General features: G+C 41.2%; 1 protein-coding gene across 2 annotated transcripts in view; it reads left to right on the plus strand.

The window, feature by feature from the left end:
• RALGAPA2 (Ral GTPase activating protein catalytic subunit alpha 2) overlaps nucleotides 1-16100 on the plus strand; it is a 359228-nt gene that overhangs the window by 50068 nt on the left and 293060 nt on the right. For both annotated transcript variants that reach the window (XM_090051969.1, XM_090051977.1), the window contains exon 4: nucleotides 14978-15035. In XM_090051969.1, the coding sequence (XP_089908095.1) occupies nucleotides 14978-15035 (58 nt within the window). The remainder of the gene's footprint in view (nucleotides 1-14977; nucleotides 15036-16100) is intronic.

The raw sequence follows: 16100 nt of genomic DNA on the forward strand, positions 1-16100 counted from the left end.
GACGAGTCGACAAAAATTCGGATACAATACCTGTAAATTTTTTTTTCGCCGCAGGTGGGGAGGGGTCAGCGACTGGCCAGGCTGCTGACTATGTCTTTTGGGTGTGCGGGGAGGTCTCCGCAGAAGGCGGAAATCTTTTTAAAATTAAAGGTTTTCAGGTGGCCAATTACAACACACTAGGCTTGAATAATTACAGGACTGTTAATTATAACTGTGAGCAGGCTTTGCGTAATTTTACTTCTGCTCAGGTTTTATGTAAAATTAACTGCGCATATATTTTACATTTAAGCTAGAAAAAAGCTGAATACGGAACTATAATGATAAAATATGTTATGTTAACCTTTTAACTTTTTTGCCATCGGCATCTGAAATCAAAAATTTTTCTTTGACAACAGGCAGCCAGAGGCAGAAGTATATTAATTTTTAAAATTTTTAGTGGCCCTATGGGCTGGATAGAATGCTTTGGTGGGCCACATCTGGCCCATGGGCTGCATTTTGCCCACCCCTGAGCTAGATTGTTATAATATACCAGAGGTGAGCAATTATTTTGGGTGGAGGGCCGCTTACCCAGTTTTGACAAGCTGTTGAGGGCTGCATGGGTAGCCGTGCCCCACCCTGCCCCGCCCCACCTCACCGTGCCCCCAGTCACCATCCTGGGACCAACGTCCCAATGTCTCAGGGCCAGCACCGGTGGGGCTCAGAGTGGGGCGCAGGTTGGCAAGGGTCTGTGGAGCTGGGTTAGGCTGCACCAGCAGGGAGAGGAGGGAGCTGGTCTGGCTCCATAGAGCCCCTGCCAGCCAGGATCCTGTATTCCTGCCACCCTGCTCTGGGCCCCACCAGCGCTGGACCTAGGACATTAGTGTGGGCCCCGTGCACTGCCTTACTCCTATTGCCCCCCAGCCCCGCAGTAGGTGGCAAAATAGAGGTGGGGGGCAGTGTGCAGCCCTGATCCCCTGCTCGCTGGCAGGCAAGGAGCATGGTGCTGATCATGCGGAAAAGCGGGCCTCCCCCCCGCCCCCCAAACCCTGTGGCTGGCGTTCCCAGCTGCAGCTGCTTGCAGCCCGTGTGGGGCTTTCCTGAGCAGGCACAGGCAGCCCCATGCGGACTGTGAGTAGCTGCAGCGTGGGGCACCAGTCACAGGGCAGGCGAGGGGCCGCTTTTCCCCACGCTCAGCACTAGCTTGTAACCCACCCCTGCTGCCAGCCTGGGCCCCACACTAGCTTTGGGCTCACCCGTTGGGGCTGCATCCCGGTGGCAACAGCTGCTCAGCGTGGAGGAAAGCGGGCCCCCCCCCCCCCACTTGCCACGCCAGCCAGTGTTTGCCACCACTGCCTCTGGGCTGCCTAGTGCATGAGCTCTGGGCCAGCAGCAGCAAACACTGTCCGGCATGACAAGTGGAGGGGCTGCTGCTGTTGCAGTGCAGCCCTGATGGGCAAGCCCAGAGCTGGCAAAATTTGATTTTTCTAAATTTTCTGGGGCCCCACAGGCTGGATAGAATGGCTTCACTCACGGGCCAGATCTGACCCATGGGCTGTATTTTGCCCACCCCTGTTAGTATACTGTAACTGACATGTATTGAAGAATGGTTTTCTTTCTAATCTTGCATTTTTTAAATTTTTAATCAGTAAAAGGCAGTAATAGTTTTAACCCCTATAAATACTGGTAATCATAAAGTGATTTATCATGATATAAAGTGTCTCACTAAATTTCTTACGTCTGTGAATTCTCTTTCTTGGGTACTATATGAGGCATAGTTTTGTTCTGAAAAGCTATTTCAATTTCAAGGACTCATATAAATGAAATTGCTGGTCAAGTTCTGTCTTTTTGCAGTTGTAAAAGTTCCTTCGACCTTTTCTGGGTCACTTCTGGGAATTAACCAGTATTTAGAATAAACCATTGCTGAACAGTACTATTGCTCAGTGTACCGTGATTGCACTTTTGATATACTAGAGCCAGACATCCATTTTTTTCCAGTCCACAATTACTGTCAAACTCTCTTTTCTGGGTGTACTCCAACTGTGTCTAAGTATGGCTTCATAGACAGTTTTTACTGGTGTATATTAACTTTGTGTAAACAACCATCATAATTCTCATATCCTCATGTATTTAACTCATACTGCATTTCTCATGCTGCATAGTTTCTACAGAGTAGAATAACTGGCAAACTTTATTCATTAGTAGAATTGCTTAGGCCCCATAGGATCAGTGGAAACTACCATAACCTCTTTACTCTCTGAAAATGCTTGTTCTTTAAGAATCTCTTCAGAATCTTATACCCAGCAAGCTTAAGTTCTACAACCCATTGATGGATGCAGGCCCAGGTGGACTGATGGTTCTTGCTCTTCAAAGTGTTGCTCTGTAGACCCATGGGAAAAATATACAGCCTGAGAAAGTTTTCTAATGTAGGTGATCCTTGGTTCTGCATGCCCGCATTTCTGGTCCCTTGGCAAGTGAAGTTGGGCAAATGTAGCTCTAACTCTCATTGTCATTGCACACCGAGCAGAGCTGTAAGCAGAGAAATCAACTGAAAAGAGAGGCAGCAACTTATTTTATCCTTCTCCACAAGAACCTTAGGAAAAGGTTAGCATGTTTGAGTTAAGGTTTTCCTTGAGTATAAAGTGTACAGAAAATGCATTTTGCTACTTGCCCTAATACGAAGTTGCAGAAAAGTACATGTTCTAGTTGTTTGTACACTATTCAAAATATACAAGGTCTTTCAGCGTAATAAAAGTTTATATAATATCATTTCAAGTTCTTTTTATGAGGATTGGTACTTTTCTCAAAGATTATAATGAATAAAAATATCTGACCTTGCACAAAAACATGTACTTTGAAATATTGTTTGTGTTAGTCTAACATGAATTACTGATCCTATAGTCCACTGTTATGAGACATATGTCTAGACAAAAAATGTTAAAGAATCATGTATTCAGATAGACAGGATGTAGGTATGGAACAAAAAAAATAGGGCTAGAAGGGATCTTAGAAAGTCAACTTAGTCCCTTGCTCAAGACAGAAATATCCCTTCCTAAGTTATTCCTCACAAATGTGTTTCTAGCCTTTGCTGAAAGACTTTGAGTGACAGAGTTTTTGCAACCTAAGTAATCTGTGGCAGTTCTTAACTGGCTTCATACTTAGAAAGTTTTTCCTAATATCTAACCTAAATTTCCCTTGTCACAGGTAAAGGTTGTTTCTTCTTATTTTGTCCCCTGCGAACCTAGAGAATAATGGATGTGCCATACTCATTTTGACAGCACCTTTTTGTATTTGAAGGCTGGTATTAAAATCCCCCCAGTCTTCTTTCTTCAAGACTTAACAGTTCTTCCTACATTTCCTTGTATGTTTTCTAGAGCACTGATCACTCTTGTTGGATTTACCCTTTGTCCGTCTTTTCTTGAAGCATAATGCGCTCAACTGGACACAGTGCCAGAGCTGTGTTGGTGTCTGGGCGGAAGAGGTGCACATGCTGAACAGGCTTTTTGGACTCGTGCCACTGCTGCTGTAGTGGAAGCCGTTGCCTTGTAATGCAGGGTCCCTGGAGGCCATCATTTTGATACCCACTCTAAATCAGTGCCCAGGTCTGGGTTCCCAGTTAAGTACCCCTAGTCATGCTGCTCCTAAAAAAAGAAAGAAAAAGTGGGGGGAAAACGGTCTCTAGTGCTGAACAGAAAGGAAGAATCACTTCCTATAACTCACATATGATACTTCTGTTACTACATCCTGGTATGTTTTGTTTTTTTTGCAACAGTATTACACTGTTGATTCCAATTCAGCTTGTGGTCCATTGTAACACCAGGTCCTTTGCTCTGATACCACATCCTTGGTAATTATTCCTTCTTTAGTACTGTGCATTAGATTGAGGGGCATGAGTACCTTGATTGACACTGTATAAGAATCTGAATGGAACAGGTATACACACAGCCATAGATCCTAAATATGTTAATGTAATTGTGCGCAGATTACTCGCTTGTGTGTACAGGTGCCAAATTAGTGCATAAATAGTTCTGTATAGGTGTATAAATACACTAAAATCTCTTGAAAAAATGTAACCTAAAAATATGCTTGATAAAGTGTCAGAAAATTATAGTTTCAGTGACAGGATATGTGTACAGACCCTGCCATTCCCATGGGCTGGAGCAGTACAAAATCTTGTAAGGGGTGTTTACAGGAACCTGCGGTGGTCTACGGCTCCTCTCCCCCCTCCTCCTACTGAATGGGGGAGCAGAGCATACTGTCCATGCTGATCTGTTCCCCACCACCCTAGGGGGCAATAGAAGGAGGTGTGGCAAATGTCTATTCCTGGAGCAGATAACAGTGAAGAGGAGAGGTCAGCAGCATCTTGTGGGAGTGATGCTAAGAGTACTGTGGGATTCTGGAAGACTTATGGTTCCTCTGTCTCTTTGAAGATGAAACAAGAATTAGAAACACTTAAAAATAGTGCCCCATTTCAACAAGTATTACTTTGCAGCGCTTTGGCCACTTTTGGAATGTTTCAAGGAGCATGAATGTTTGTACAGCTTCCCTTTCAAAGCATTTAAAGGCGTTTGAAAGGCTTCAAATGCTACTTCCATCCACACTCTAAGATAATTACATGTGAAAATAATTCTCTGCGGTATATCTGAGGTAACATTGCCCCTAATCCCACTATATCCCATTTTATTTGTATGAACCAAATTTAATTCTGTTTCACAACTGAAGAATTGCACCAGATACTGGCACAAAGGAGAAAAATGCGCCAATAAAACTCATTGTCCTCTGGTGTACTTCTGATTCAGTAAGTCTGAGTATTTCTGTGAATTTCTACATCCTCAGACTTGGTTGGCTGACCCTAATGTAAGCAGTTCTCCCCCACCCCCTCCCAATAAAAGGTTCCAGTAATGGACTCACCATCACCATGTAACTCCATCATTTTGAAGGGAATTTTTAGGTTTGTGACTGATGCCCTGCTATATATAGAAACTGACTATCTGAATCTTAAGCGGCCTGGTCTTCCATGATTCTGACTGGTCCATGTCTCTCGGGCTTGGAGTGTTTATACAATATGCTGTTTATCTTCTACTTCAGAAATCTAAATTTTAAGGTGCCCCATTGAAACCAGATGTAGTAGTTTTCATATGCTTGTTCACACACTCCTCTGCAAGTAGTTATTAATGTTACATGTGATGTAATAAAATAGAAAGTCTGTTCAAACTGAACTACTGCAAGTATCCTAACTTGGGTTCTTCAGTGAAGGTCCTAAATTAATGGAATAATTGTAGCTTGCTTCCTAATTTGCTGTTTGCCTTATTAATTTGAAACCTTTTTAAACTTAAGTGAACAAATATTTGTAGAAATACCAATAAATTTGCAGTACTTGCACATAGGGTAATGACTGTATTCTTGGTGTGGCTTGAAGTTTGTCATCTGAATAACAGGAAATCTCTATAAGATGCTGTTTGCATCACAAGTGCCTTGGGGTATTTATCTCTTGAAGTCATATGATTCTGATAATTTTACATACATACTCTTCTAATCACTATCTATTCAATAAGCCAGCATTGACTACTTTGCTTTTTTAAATAAGCTACTCCCCAGGGTGGAGTGTTTCAGTACATATGGATTTATAGGTGTGTAAGTTCAGATGATAATGACTATCATTTCTCTTGTTTAGAGGTATAATAAGATGAGAGACCTGCAGAAGCCAGGAAGGAGTTTTCTTCTCATATATTATTGGAAACAACATGTGTTCCCTATATCTTTTAAAATCATAGAGTATTGGGCATTAGTACATGCAAAATGCCATTCCTGTATTGTGAAATAAGGCTAGCAAATTAAAGCATTCTTTTGGTTGTGTCATTGTCTGCCTTCAGCCATTGGAACTTAATTAATTGAGGCATGGTGAATCTTCTGAGAGATTATATATTCAAACCTTAGTCTTGGAAATAGGCATCTTTTTTTACTTGTACAAAATGAGAACAGTTTTTTAAAACAAAAAACATTTCTTTGAAAAAGCAGCATCCTGTGTGAACTAAGGTTTAAACTTCACATTATTCCTAGTCATGCAGTAAGTCCAGAAGAAAAAGAACTATGGATAATCAGTTAAAAGAACTGACAGATACCCTGATGTGTTGATCAGCGGTAATACCTAATTTCTATTTCAAGTGTGCTATAATGGATTACCATATAGATGCAGCAAAGCACTAAGCATTAAATAGATCTGTGTGTTTTTGAAAACATAATATTATTTTATGCTGTGAGGTTTCTTCAAATATTTTGTATTACTTTACTGTGAAGCTACAAACAAGATGTCAATAGCCAGTTTGGAATTCACAGCAGTATAACTAAGGATCTAAGTTGGAGTGGAAGAGTCACTTGCTTTACAATAAAAGCAGCCTGCAGTTCTCATAACTAGTCAGAACGCGGGCAAGGAATAGATTATTAGTAAAATATTTAAAGATAGTAATATATACTTGTTGCAGGTTCCCCCCTTCAATATTATACAACGTTGTGACACAAGAATTGATTTTGGGACCTTTACGATATATGCTAGAAGCATTAAAACAACTATGTTGTGTTAATCTTAGTGCTCAGTTAGGTCATGTCCTTTTTCACAAATTTCAGTTTAGCACTGTAGGAACTCACATGTGACAATTCAATGTAGTAGGAGAAAAGTGTGCATGGTCAGCTTAGTTATGTCCATTCTCTTTAATATGGCTTAGAGAAGAGCTCTGATGTGCTATAAAGATACATTTGAAAACCCCTTCAACCTCTGTCAGTGCAGCTAATTCAGTGATACCATGTCTGGTTTTTTGTTTTCTGAAATGCTTCCTTTTTTCCTATTTCTGCTTTTGATCTGCTGAGAGTGATAGAGAAGTATAGAAAGTGAAGTGAATTGAAAGTGTCTTTATTTTATTCTTTTAGCAAGATTTCAGATGCACAGACTATTTTGAGCAAAGACCATGTTTCTTCCTTCCTTCCCACTCATTTTATTTCTAGCCTTCTTATGATCGAGACTGAAAAACATGTTTTAACACAATGATCTGTCAAAGGTTCTATCTCATTCTAAAACTGCCTTTTCCATGGAGAAGAAGCACTGGGGTTTTCTTTGTTTTCCAGCTTCGTATACCCAAGAGCCTGAACTTATTATTCCCACTGGGTGTCAAAGACTCTTCTGTAGTTCCTACTTATTTTTGGTGTTGTCTGTAGATGCAGTTTGAAATTAAGTGGCACTCAGGTTTTTGCCTTGTAGGAGAGTTATTCCTACTTTGTATTTTAAATGAAGGCATCTCTTTCCATGTTGTAGGATGTGGTCCAAATGTATTTGCTTGTTTATCTTCTGTTGCCTTGTAGCAGGGGTGTGCAGGTATTTCAGGCAGAGGACTGCTTACCCAGTTTTGGCAGGCTGTTGAGGGCCGCATGGGTAGCCCCAGCCCTTGACAGGTACCCTGCCCCTTCACAGGTGTTCTACCCCCTGGTCACCATCTTGGGACCAATGTCCCAATGTCTTGGGACCAATGTCCCAGGGCCAGCACCGGTGGGGCCCAAAGTGGGGCACTGGCTCCTGGACACTGGTGTGGGCCTGTGTTCCTGCTGGCTTGCCGCCCACTCACTCCCAGTGCCCACCAGCCCCACAGCACAGGCAGGGGGCAGCACACAGCCCTGACCCCTGCTTGCCGGCAGGGAAGAAGCTGGTGCTCAGCATGGGGAAAAGTGGCCCCTCGCCCGCCCCATGCCTGGCACTCCCTGCTGCAGGCACTTGCAGCCCATGTGGGGCTGTCTGGAGCAGGCAGCACCATGTGGGCTGCAAGCAGCTAAAGTGTGGGGCGCCAGCCATGGGGCGAGTGAGGGGCCACTTTTCCCTGCACTCAGCACCAGCACCAAGGTGGTGCTGAGTGCAGGGGTGGGGGGAAAGCGGCCTCTCCCTGCCTTGTGCCCAGTGCCTCGTGCTGCAGCCACTCACAGTGAGCACCAGCCACGGGGCAGGTAAGGGGCCGCTGTTCCCTGCACTGAGAAGGAGCAGGGAAGAAGCCTGGGGAAAAGCTGAGCGCAGCTGGGGCAGGGGAGAACAGCGCTCCCCCTGCCCATGGCCAGCACTCCCTGCTGCAGCCACTTGCAGCCTGTGTGGGACTGTCCAGAGCAGGCACAGGTAGCCCCATGTGGGCTGCGAGTGGCTGCAGCATGGGGCGCTGCCCACGGGGTGGATGAGAGGCTGCTTTTTCCCCCCTGTGCTCAGTTTTTCCTTGGGCTCCTTCCCTGCCTGGGGTCCCCTCCTTACCTGAGGTTTCAGCATGGTCCTAGGCCAGAAGCTCCTGCTGGGGCTTCTGGCTGAGGGGGAGGCAGGGCTGGGTGGGCCCTGCTGTTGTGGGAGCCCGCTGGGCTTCCTCTGTGTCCTACTGCCCTTGGTTCCTATAATTTTTTACAGGAACAAGGGCAGATGAATATTAATTTTCTAAATTTTTTAGGGGCCCTGCGGGCTGGATAGAATGGCCTCATTGGTCAGATCCAGCCTGCGGGCCGTATTTTGCCTACCCCTGCCTTGTAGGGACCCGTTTGATGCTACAGTTATGAAATCCACATTTTGCTGTGTAACTGTCACATTTTTAATTCCTACTCTACATTTATTAAGTTTTCTGGTGTGAAGATAAGAATGTTTGAGGATTTTTCTTGTGTGTACATGAATATCTCCATTAAAACCTTGAACTTTCTATTCCTGAAAGCTGTATATTTTGTTCATGAATGTTATTTGCATAGAAACTGTGACCTATAAATAAATCCATGAAAAGATGGGAATAGTATGAAATACATTGAACTTATATTCAGTTCAATAGGGCCCTACAACTAGTTTTGTTTTCCATATTAAAATTTCAACAAAGCACACTGGATTGTATGCCAGTTGTATGCCATATGCATTAGAAATGCCACAGAACTGCTTCAGAGTTTCTTCCAAGGTTTGAGTTCAGTGGGACTTAACATGCCTTTGTAAATACTTTGCTGAATTAAGGTCTTAGTTCACAGAATATTTTTGGTTAGGTGTTTCTGAGGGACTATACTTTTAATATTCAAATTACCTTATAATTCTGTGTTTTAATTAGATTAGAGATGTGGGTGCTCAAAAGGTTAGGGTAATGTGCAAGGCTGGGTGTCAGACTCCAGGTTAAGATACGTTACCCTAATCTTACATATCCTTTGACATTCCCTTTCTCTAACCCTGCAAAGCATTTGACATTCATGTAAGCTTCCTTGCGTGGTTTCTTTAGAGCAATGGCTTTTGGCCTTGGCAGAGAGGATCTAGGTTAAACCCAACTAACTTGAATTCAAGGTTAGTGTAACGTGCAAAATATAGTTAGGAGAATGCATGTGTATATGTATATTTTGAGTTGTCTTTCTTGAAGAGCATATAGATATGTCTGGTATGTGTGGCTTTTAGTCTCTCACTCCTGTTTTTCAAATTGTGCTAATACCCAGGTCTTATAAGAATCTGAAAGTAGTATAATCTCCTGTTTTAAAATCATAGGGTTATATTCAGCTTTGGATGAAACTGCATAACATCTGGAGCCAGAATGTATATGAGGTCTGCCATATGTCTTACATTTGAGCTGCTTATCTACCTAAGACCTTACTTGGAATGTGGTTTCCCTGCTTATTTGCTTCTGTTTAGATGCATAAAAGCCTTACATGGTTTCCATAGAGTAATGGTTTTTGGCCTTGGTAGAGAGGATCTATAGATTTCATAGATTTCATAGACATTAGGGCTGGAAGGGACCTCGGGAGATCATCGAGTCCAGCCCCCTGCCCAAAGGGCAGGAAGTCAGCTGGGGTCATAGGATCCCAGCAAGATAAGCATCCAATTTACTCTTGAAGGTGTTCAGTGTAGGTGCTTGAACCACCTCCGCTGGCAGACTGTTCCAGACCTTGGGGGCTCGGACAGTAAAGAAATTCTTCCTTATGTCCAGCCTGAAACGGTCTTGCAGGAGTTTGTGACCGTTCGACCTCATCATCCCTTGGGGCGCTCTGGTGAACAAACGTTCCCCCAGATCCTGGTGGTTACCCCTGATAAACCTATAGGTGGCCATCAGATCACCCCTGAGCCTACGCTTTTCCAGGCTAAAGAGTCCCATGGCTCTCAACCTGTCATCGTAAGATCTGTTTTCCTGACCTCTGATCATGCGCGTGGCTCTCCTCTGGACTCTCTCAAGCTTCTCCACATCCTTTTTGAATTGTGGAGCCCAAAACTGGACACAGTACTCCAGCTGCGGCCTCATCAAGGCCGAGTACAAGGGGAGAATGACATCCCAGGATTTGCTCGAGAAGCATCTATGGATGCAACCCAGCATTTTGGTCGCTTTACTAGCTGCAGCATCGCATTGGAGGCTCATGTTCATCTTGTGGTCAATGATGACCCCCAAGTCTCTTTCTTCTGTAGTGCTATCCAACGTAGCACTGCCGAGCCTATAAGGATGCTGCAGGTTTTTCCTCCCAAGGTGGAGAACCTTGCATTTTTCAGTGTTAAACACCATGAGGGTCTCGTCCGCCCATTTGCTGACCTTGTCCAGGTCAGCCTGGATCACCCGCCTATCTTCTGGCGTGGATGCTTTGCCCCAAAGTTTGGTGTCATCGGCGAACTTGGTCAGTCTACTCCTAACTCCAATGTCCACATCGTTAATGAAGATGTTGAACAGTATGGGTCCCAGGACAGAGCCTTGAGGGACCCCACTGGTCACAGGGCACCATGATGAGTGACTGCCATCAATCACAACCCTCTGGGTCCGACCATGAAGCCAATTTCCCAGCCAGCGGATCGTGGTGGAGCCAAGGCCACAACTGGGCAGTTTGGCCAAGAGGTGATCATGAGATACCAGATCAAAAGCTTTTTTGAAGTCAAGATATATGACATCAATCTCTTCTCCCTTGTCCAGGTGATAGGTCACCTGGTCATAGAAGGAAATGAGATTGGTCAAACAAGACCTACCCGCAACAAACCCATGCTGGCTGTCCCTTAGGATGTTAGCCTGGGCCAGTCCATGAAGGATGGCCTCCTTAATAAACTTTTCTAAGATCTTCCCCAGGATAGAAGTCAGGCTAATGGGCCTGTAGTTAGCCGGATCCATTCTCCTCCCTTTCTTGAAGATCGGCACCACATTGGCCTTCTTCCAGTCTTTGGGCACTACACCAGAGCGCCAGGAGTTTTCAAAGATCTAGGTTAAACTCAACTTCCTTGAACATGTTTTATAGTGAATTGAATTAAATAATTGTATTATTTGTTTTGTTGCTGCCTGCACTAGTTCGAACATGATGGTTTCCAGTCTGAGAACTTCCTTGCAGCAGATTAAGAGCACGTATGCAAAAATTTGCAAAATGTTTTGCAGAGTTAGCGAAATGGAATTAAGCTGGGTTGGAAGTGTTCCACACTTTGCAACATCAGGCATGATTTGTAAAATATGGTTAAAAATTGTGCAAAAAATATTGCCTTTCCAGTTTTGGCACTCCCTCTCCCATTAACCTTACTTGGACTCTACCCTAGGCATGTTCACTAGACTTGTGGTTTCATTGGCATAGTCACTCCCTAGGGACTTCTTATAGACCAGGAGGTGCTGAAAAGCAAATGAAGCATTTCTATATTCAGCATATCCCCGTTGCCTGGCATTTGGGTATTCTGCACTTAGTTTTAGAGCGCATTTAGTGTTTCTTCCTTATTCTGGACTTTTCAGTCCTCCTTTAAAAAAACGAAAAACTTATGGAAGCAATTTGCTTTGTTTTTATTCCACAGCCCTTCACAGAATGAGAGAATTTCCTTAGAAGCAACTTTTGTTTGTTCTTCATTTGCTTGTATGTGTTGTATCTTTTTTTATGACTTATTTTGTGGATCATCAGAGTATATTCACAGCCCATTTCTATGAATATATTTATAAGGAGAACTGCATTTATGTATTTTGACTAGCACACTGTCATGTACTGTAAAAGCACATACTCCAAGGAGTCATGTTTTGCAATTTAACTATATTTAATTATGTATCTAAATACATTAAGTCTTGCTTTACAATAAAATAATGGGGGCCAGCCTTTTTGGCAGGCATGCCACAGAATAGCCCTGCACCTTCCCCTAGTGTCACTCTAATACCCTTCCCTTGCCAAATCAGCTGCTCTGCTTTTTTCTTCCTGCCCTGTTTGTTGCTATATTGCCTGTCCATTCCCAAATTTGTTACATGCCACACAGCTTTCCTGTGCCACAGGTTGGTCACCCCTGCAGTAAAACGTTATGGTAATTTTTACAATATGGAAAATTGTGCAGTTTAAACGTGTATATAAAGCATACAACAGATTTGTCCTGAAATACTTTGATACAGACAATGTCAGCACCTTTTCAGGGGGGTGGGATCAAACAAAATTTTGTTTCAAGGGTGTTGGTTTTGTAGTTTTTAAGCTATTAAATTGTATCCAAGAATAAACTTAAAGACACTTTTACAGCTTGAAATGCAAAAGGAAAAGGATTTTTCAGTAATCATCTATTGTGTATATTTGTTGGACTAAAAAACTGGAAATAGAATATTCTGTATTTTAGTGTTGTTAATTATTTTTTGCTGTATTAAGTCTGTCTAATAAACATGACAAAATAAAAAGGATTTCTGCATCAGATGCTGGCTGAATGTCATTAGTTCATTCAGTTTCTGCTGCCAATTTTATTAGGTTCTAAAAAAAATCTTTAACTCCTATAGTGTACTATACATACACAAAATACTCTAATTCTTATTCGAATGCATGCAAAGTTCAGCTAACGGTACTGTAAAACTTAAAATGGCAGCACCATAAAAGATCACAACTTAATGTAAAAAAGCCCTAAAATTAGATGCTGAGAAATGTCAAAGATGGTTGAAAGGTGCTGGGCTGATAGTTTTTAATATTTAGAAGGATAATTTATGATTCTTTGTCTGTGGATCCTTCAATCTGATTGGCAGAAACGTGGTCCTTAACCAACAGGTAAACCCCCAAAATTTTAAATCATGACCTCATTTTTAGCCAATCAGATCTTTCCATTTCAAGCACATCACCCTGCCTATAGACAGAGAGCTAGACATCTGGCCATGTGACTTTGAAGGTTAGGCCCAATTGAAAACGTGTGGAAGGACTTTGGAAGAATAATGTTGAAGCATAGTATAATAAGAAATATCGAAGGGGTATCCCTGATTTATTTTTTTATTTTCTTAGTTAACTAAGGAAAAAAAATAGAGTTAATACTGGTTAGGGCATATCTATCATGGTAGTGAATATAAAGGATTTTACAAAACTCATGTGACCTAAGGTCTAGTTCTCAATGTCTGTGAATTTGTCATAACTGTCACTTTCTGCTATGAAGAAAGGAATGTTTCATTTTTCAAATAAATTAATTTTGAGTACTGTACATAATTTCTGAAACGTTGTTTTCCAACAAATTTATTCTGTCGTAATGCATCTCTTCTGTAGCAGCAGTGATGACTCATTTGTTGGCCTTATATGAAAGAATGCCTAAAGTGTTAAGTGTTGTCTACTTGGCTATGATTCCTTAGTTCCTCTTACAAGCTTTTGTCTTTTGAAAGGCCAGCAAGTGGGTCGCTGTTGCTGAAATTATTTGTCACTGATTTTGCACCCTGCATGTAAGTTTTCTTAAAAATTGACAGTGCTTTTAAGTTTTGTGAAAGCTTGTTCCTACTGTTTTGTTTAATAATTTAAACGAATTCTAACTTAAACAGTCCTATCAGTTGCTTCAGAGACAAAATAATTTGACTTCTGAAACAAGATGTTAAAACTAATTTTCCATTTGGGTTTTGTTGATCCCTTTTAAAAATGGTCACACACCAGTATCTGAAATAAATTAAGACAGACATCCATATCTATTTGTTCTCAAGAAGTGTTGTTTCATATTAATTTGCTTCTTTTATAAATCCATCAGTAAAAGACCCTGGTGTTCATGTATGCCAACAGTACACAGACTTTCTTGTGGGTACTAGTTTATAATGCCAACACAGAAGAGAAACTGTAGGTATAGATTAGCCATTTTGGTTTGCTCTCTGTTTAGACATTGGGGAAGAAAAAAATTTGCCAAGGGCAAACAAACCATATAATTGTTTGACGTTTCAGGCTGATTGCATTGTAATAGTAGAGTCCACTTAGCTGGCAAATTGCCAGATGTCATGGGTACAAGCATTGTCCAGTCAAATTTACAAGACCATATTCAATGAAACACATAAGAACTCATTTAAGTGCTTGCTAGTTCTCTAGAATACTGAAGTTGGGGAACAAGATCTCAACCCCAGGCTCTTTCTTGGTATGGGATCAGGCCAAAATTACAGAATTAGACCACTGCCCATTATTCTACATGAGTGCTTTACCATCGTCTCTGCTATGGAATAAATTAGTTTGGTTTTGTGTGATTTTGATTAATTGTACTCAGCAGCTGAAAGCACAGGCAGATCATTTCCAAATAAGAATACACACCAGCCTTCCTGTCAGACAGCATCAGCTAGTCATTTGACAGCATTAGTTGACCTAAAAGACATTCCTTGTTAAACTGTAGGTATGTAAAGATTACCTAGATCTGGTCAGTAGGCTTTTTCTGACAATAACCAGTAGCAGATGCTTCCAGAAGAAGCTATAAAACCTGAAGTTAGCAACTATGAAACACTCTTGCTTGTAAGTGAAGCTTTCCTAATTTTTTATTTCCTTCATGTAGAAGTCAACATATCCTCTAAAGCATAAGGGTCTGATTTGGACCCTTTGTAAGACAACACAAAGAAGAAAAGGTTTCTGGACAGTGTTACCCTATAAATTGGGAAAACAACATATACTCTAAATATCTCCATAAATAGAGAAAGTGAATAGTGAGACGAAATCCTTTTTGCTATAGATAACTCTTTTATATTGAATCGTTCATGTTTGACTGAGAAGACACATTATTTCCACCATATTCTGTGAAAGGCTTAATTTGTGATGGAAAAATTAACTGGGGTAGTTTTGTTTTCTGCAGAAAATATTGCAACTACTACCTGAGAGGATTTATTATCGATGGCATTTTCACAGTATAGGTAAGAAGCATTCTTTACTAATGTTTTACTGACATCGTAAAGTAAAATAATTGTTTTACGCTACTGGTCCTGCCTTTTCTCCATTGGTCTCAGACTTTAGTGAGAGCAGTGTTAAAATATGATAATTTACCATTTTAAAACTTTTCTGTTAATTCAAATATAAACTGGTTAGTGATGACCTTTTCAGTAAGATTCTCAAGAACATCTTTCTCTTCGTCAAAATTCCAGGTAGGTTACTTTGACACAAATAGCTCTGCTCATTCCCAGACCAAGGTCTGTGATCCACAAAACAGTCTAGGAGTAGCAAAATGCATACAAAATTCTTCAGTACAACCCAAGGGCTTACAAATCTTGAACCAAATTGAATTTTTTTTCTTTCTGCCACAGAAGACTTTATATATGTCTTCTGAATTTGGTTTTTAATATTTGGTTGGCCATTTTCTTCTTAAACATTTTTAATTCCAGAGTTTTATATTTTGGGTTCCTGCAGCCCTCCAAAAAATTAGGCTTAGAAAGAAGCATTATTTTACATATTCCAAGATTCATATACTAAGTGGTGGAGATGCAGAACAAACTGAAAAATATGTTTTATTGGTCATTTTTATAGTTACGTGGAGGATATGTTTTCACATTACATATCGTGCTCTAGTTTGTAAAAAGTCTTTAAAGGATTGACATATATTAAGCTAATTTTTTCATTTTTAATAATCTCTTGGAAAAGTAACACATTATGAAAAAAATGCTGCCCTATAAAACTCTAGAATTTGGATTTTATGTCTTCTTAAAGGATTGCCAAGAGCATTACATATCTAATGATGATATATCTGATAATACACTTCTGTTCCCTAGGAAAGATGGGTTGCAAGATTCACATCTTTAGCATTTGCACTAATAGAAGGCAGTGTGCTTGAATATTTAAAGCAAGAACCTTCTACTCAGGAGACCCAAATTCCACTCCTGACTTTCGCTAACTTTGGATCTTTGGATTTTTACCTTTTTTTCATATGTATTCCCATCTCTATAATAGAAATAGTATTTAGGTGCTGCTTTGTAAAGTACTTTGTA

Source organism: Crocodylus siamensis, chromosome 1, assembly GCF_052110815.1.
Source record: "Crocodylus siamensis isolate JL-2025a chromosome 1, ASM5211081v1, whole genome shotgun sequence".
NCBI classification, from domain to species: domain Eukaryota; kingdom Metazoa; phylum Chordata; order Crocodylia; family Crocodylidae; genus Crocodylus; species Crocodylus siamensis.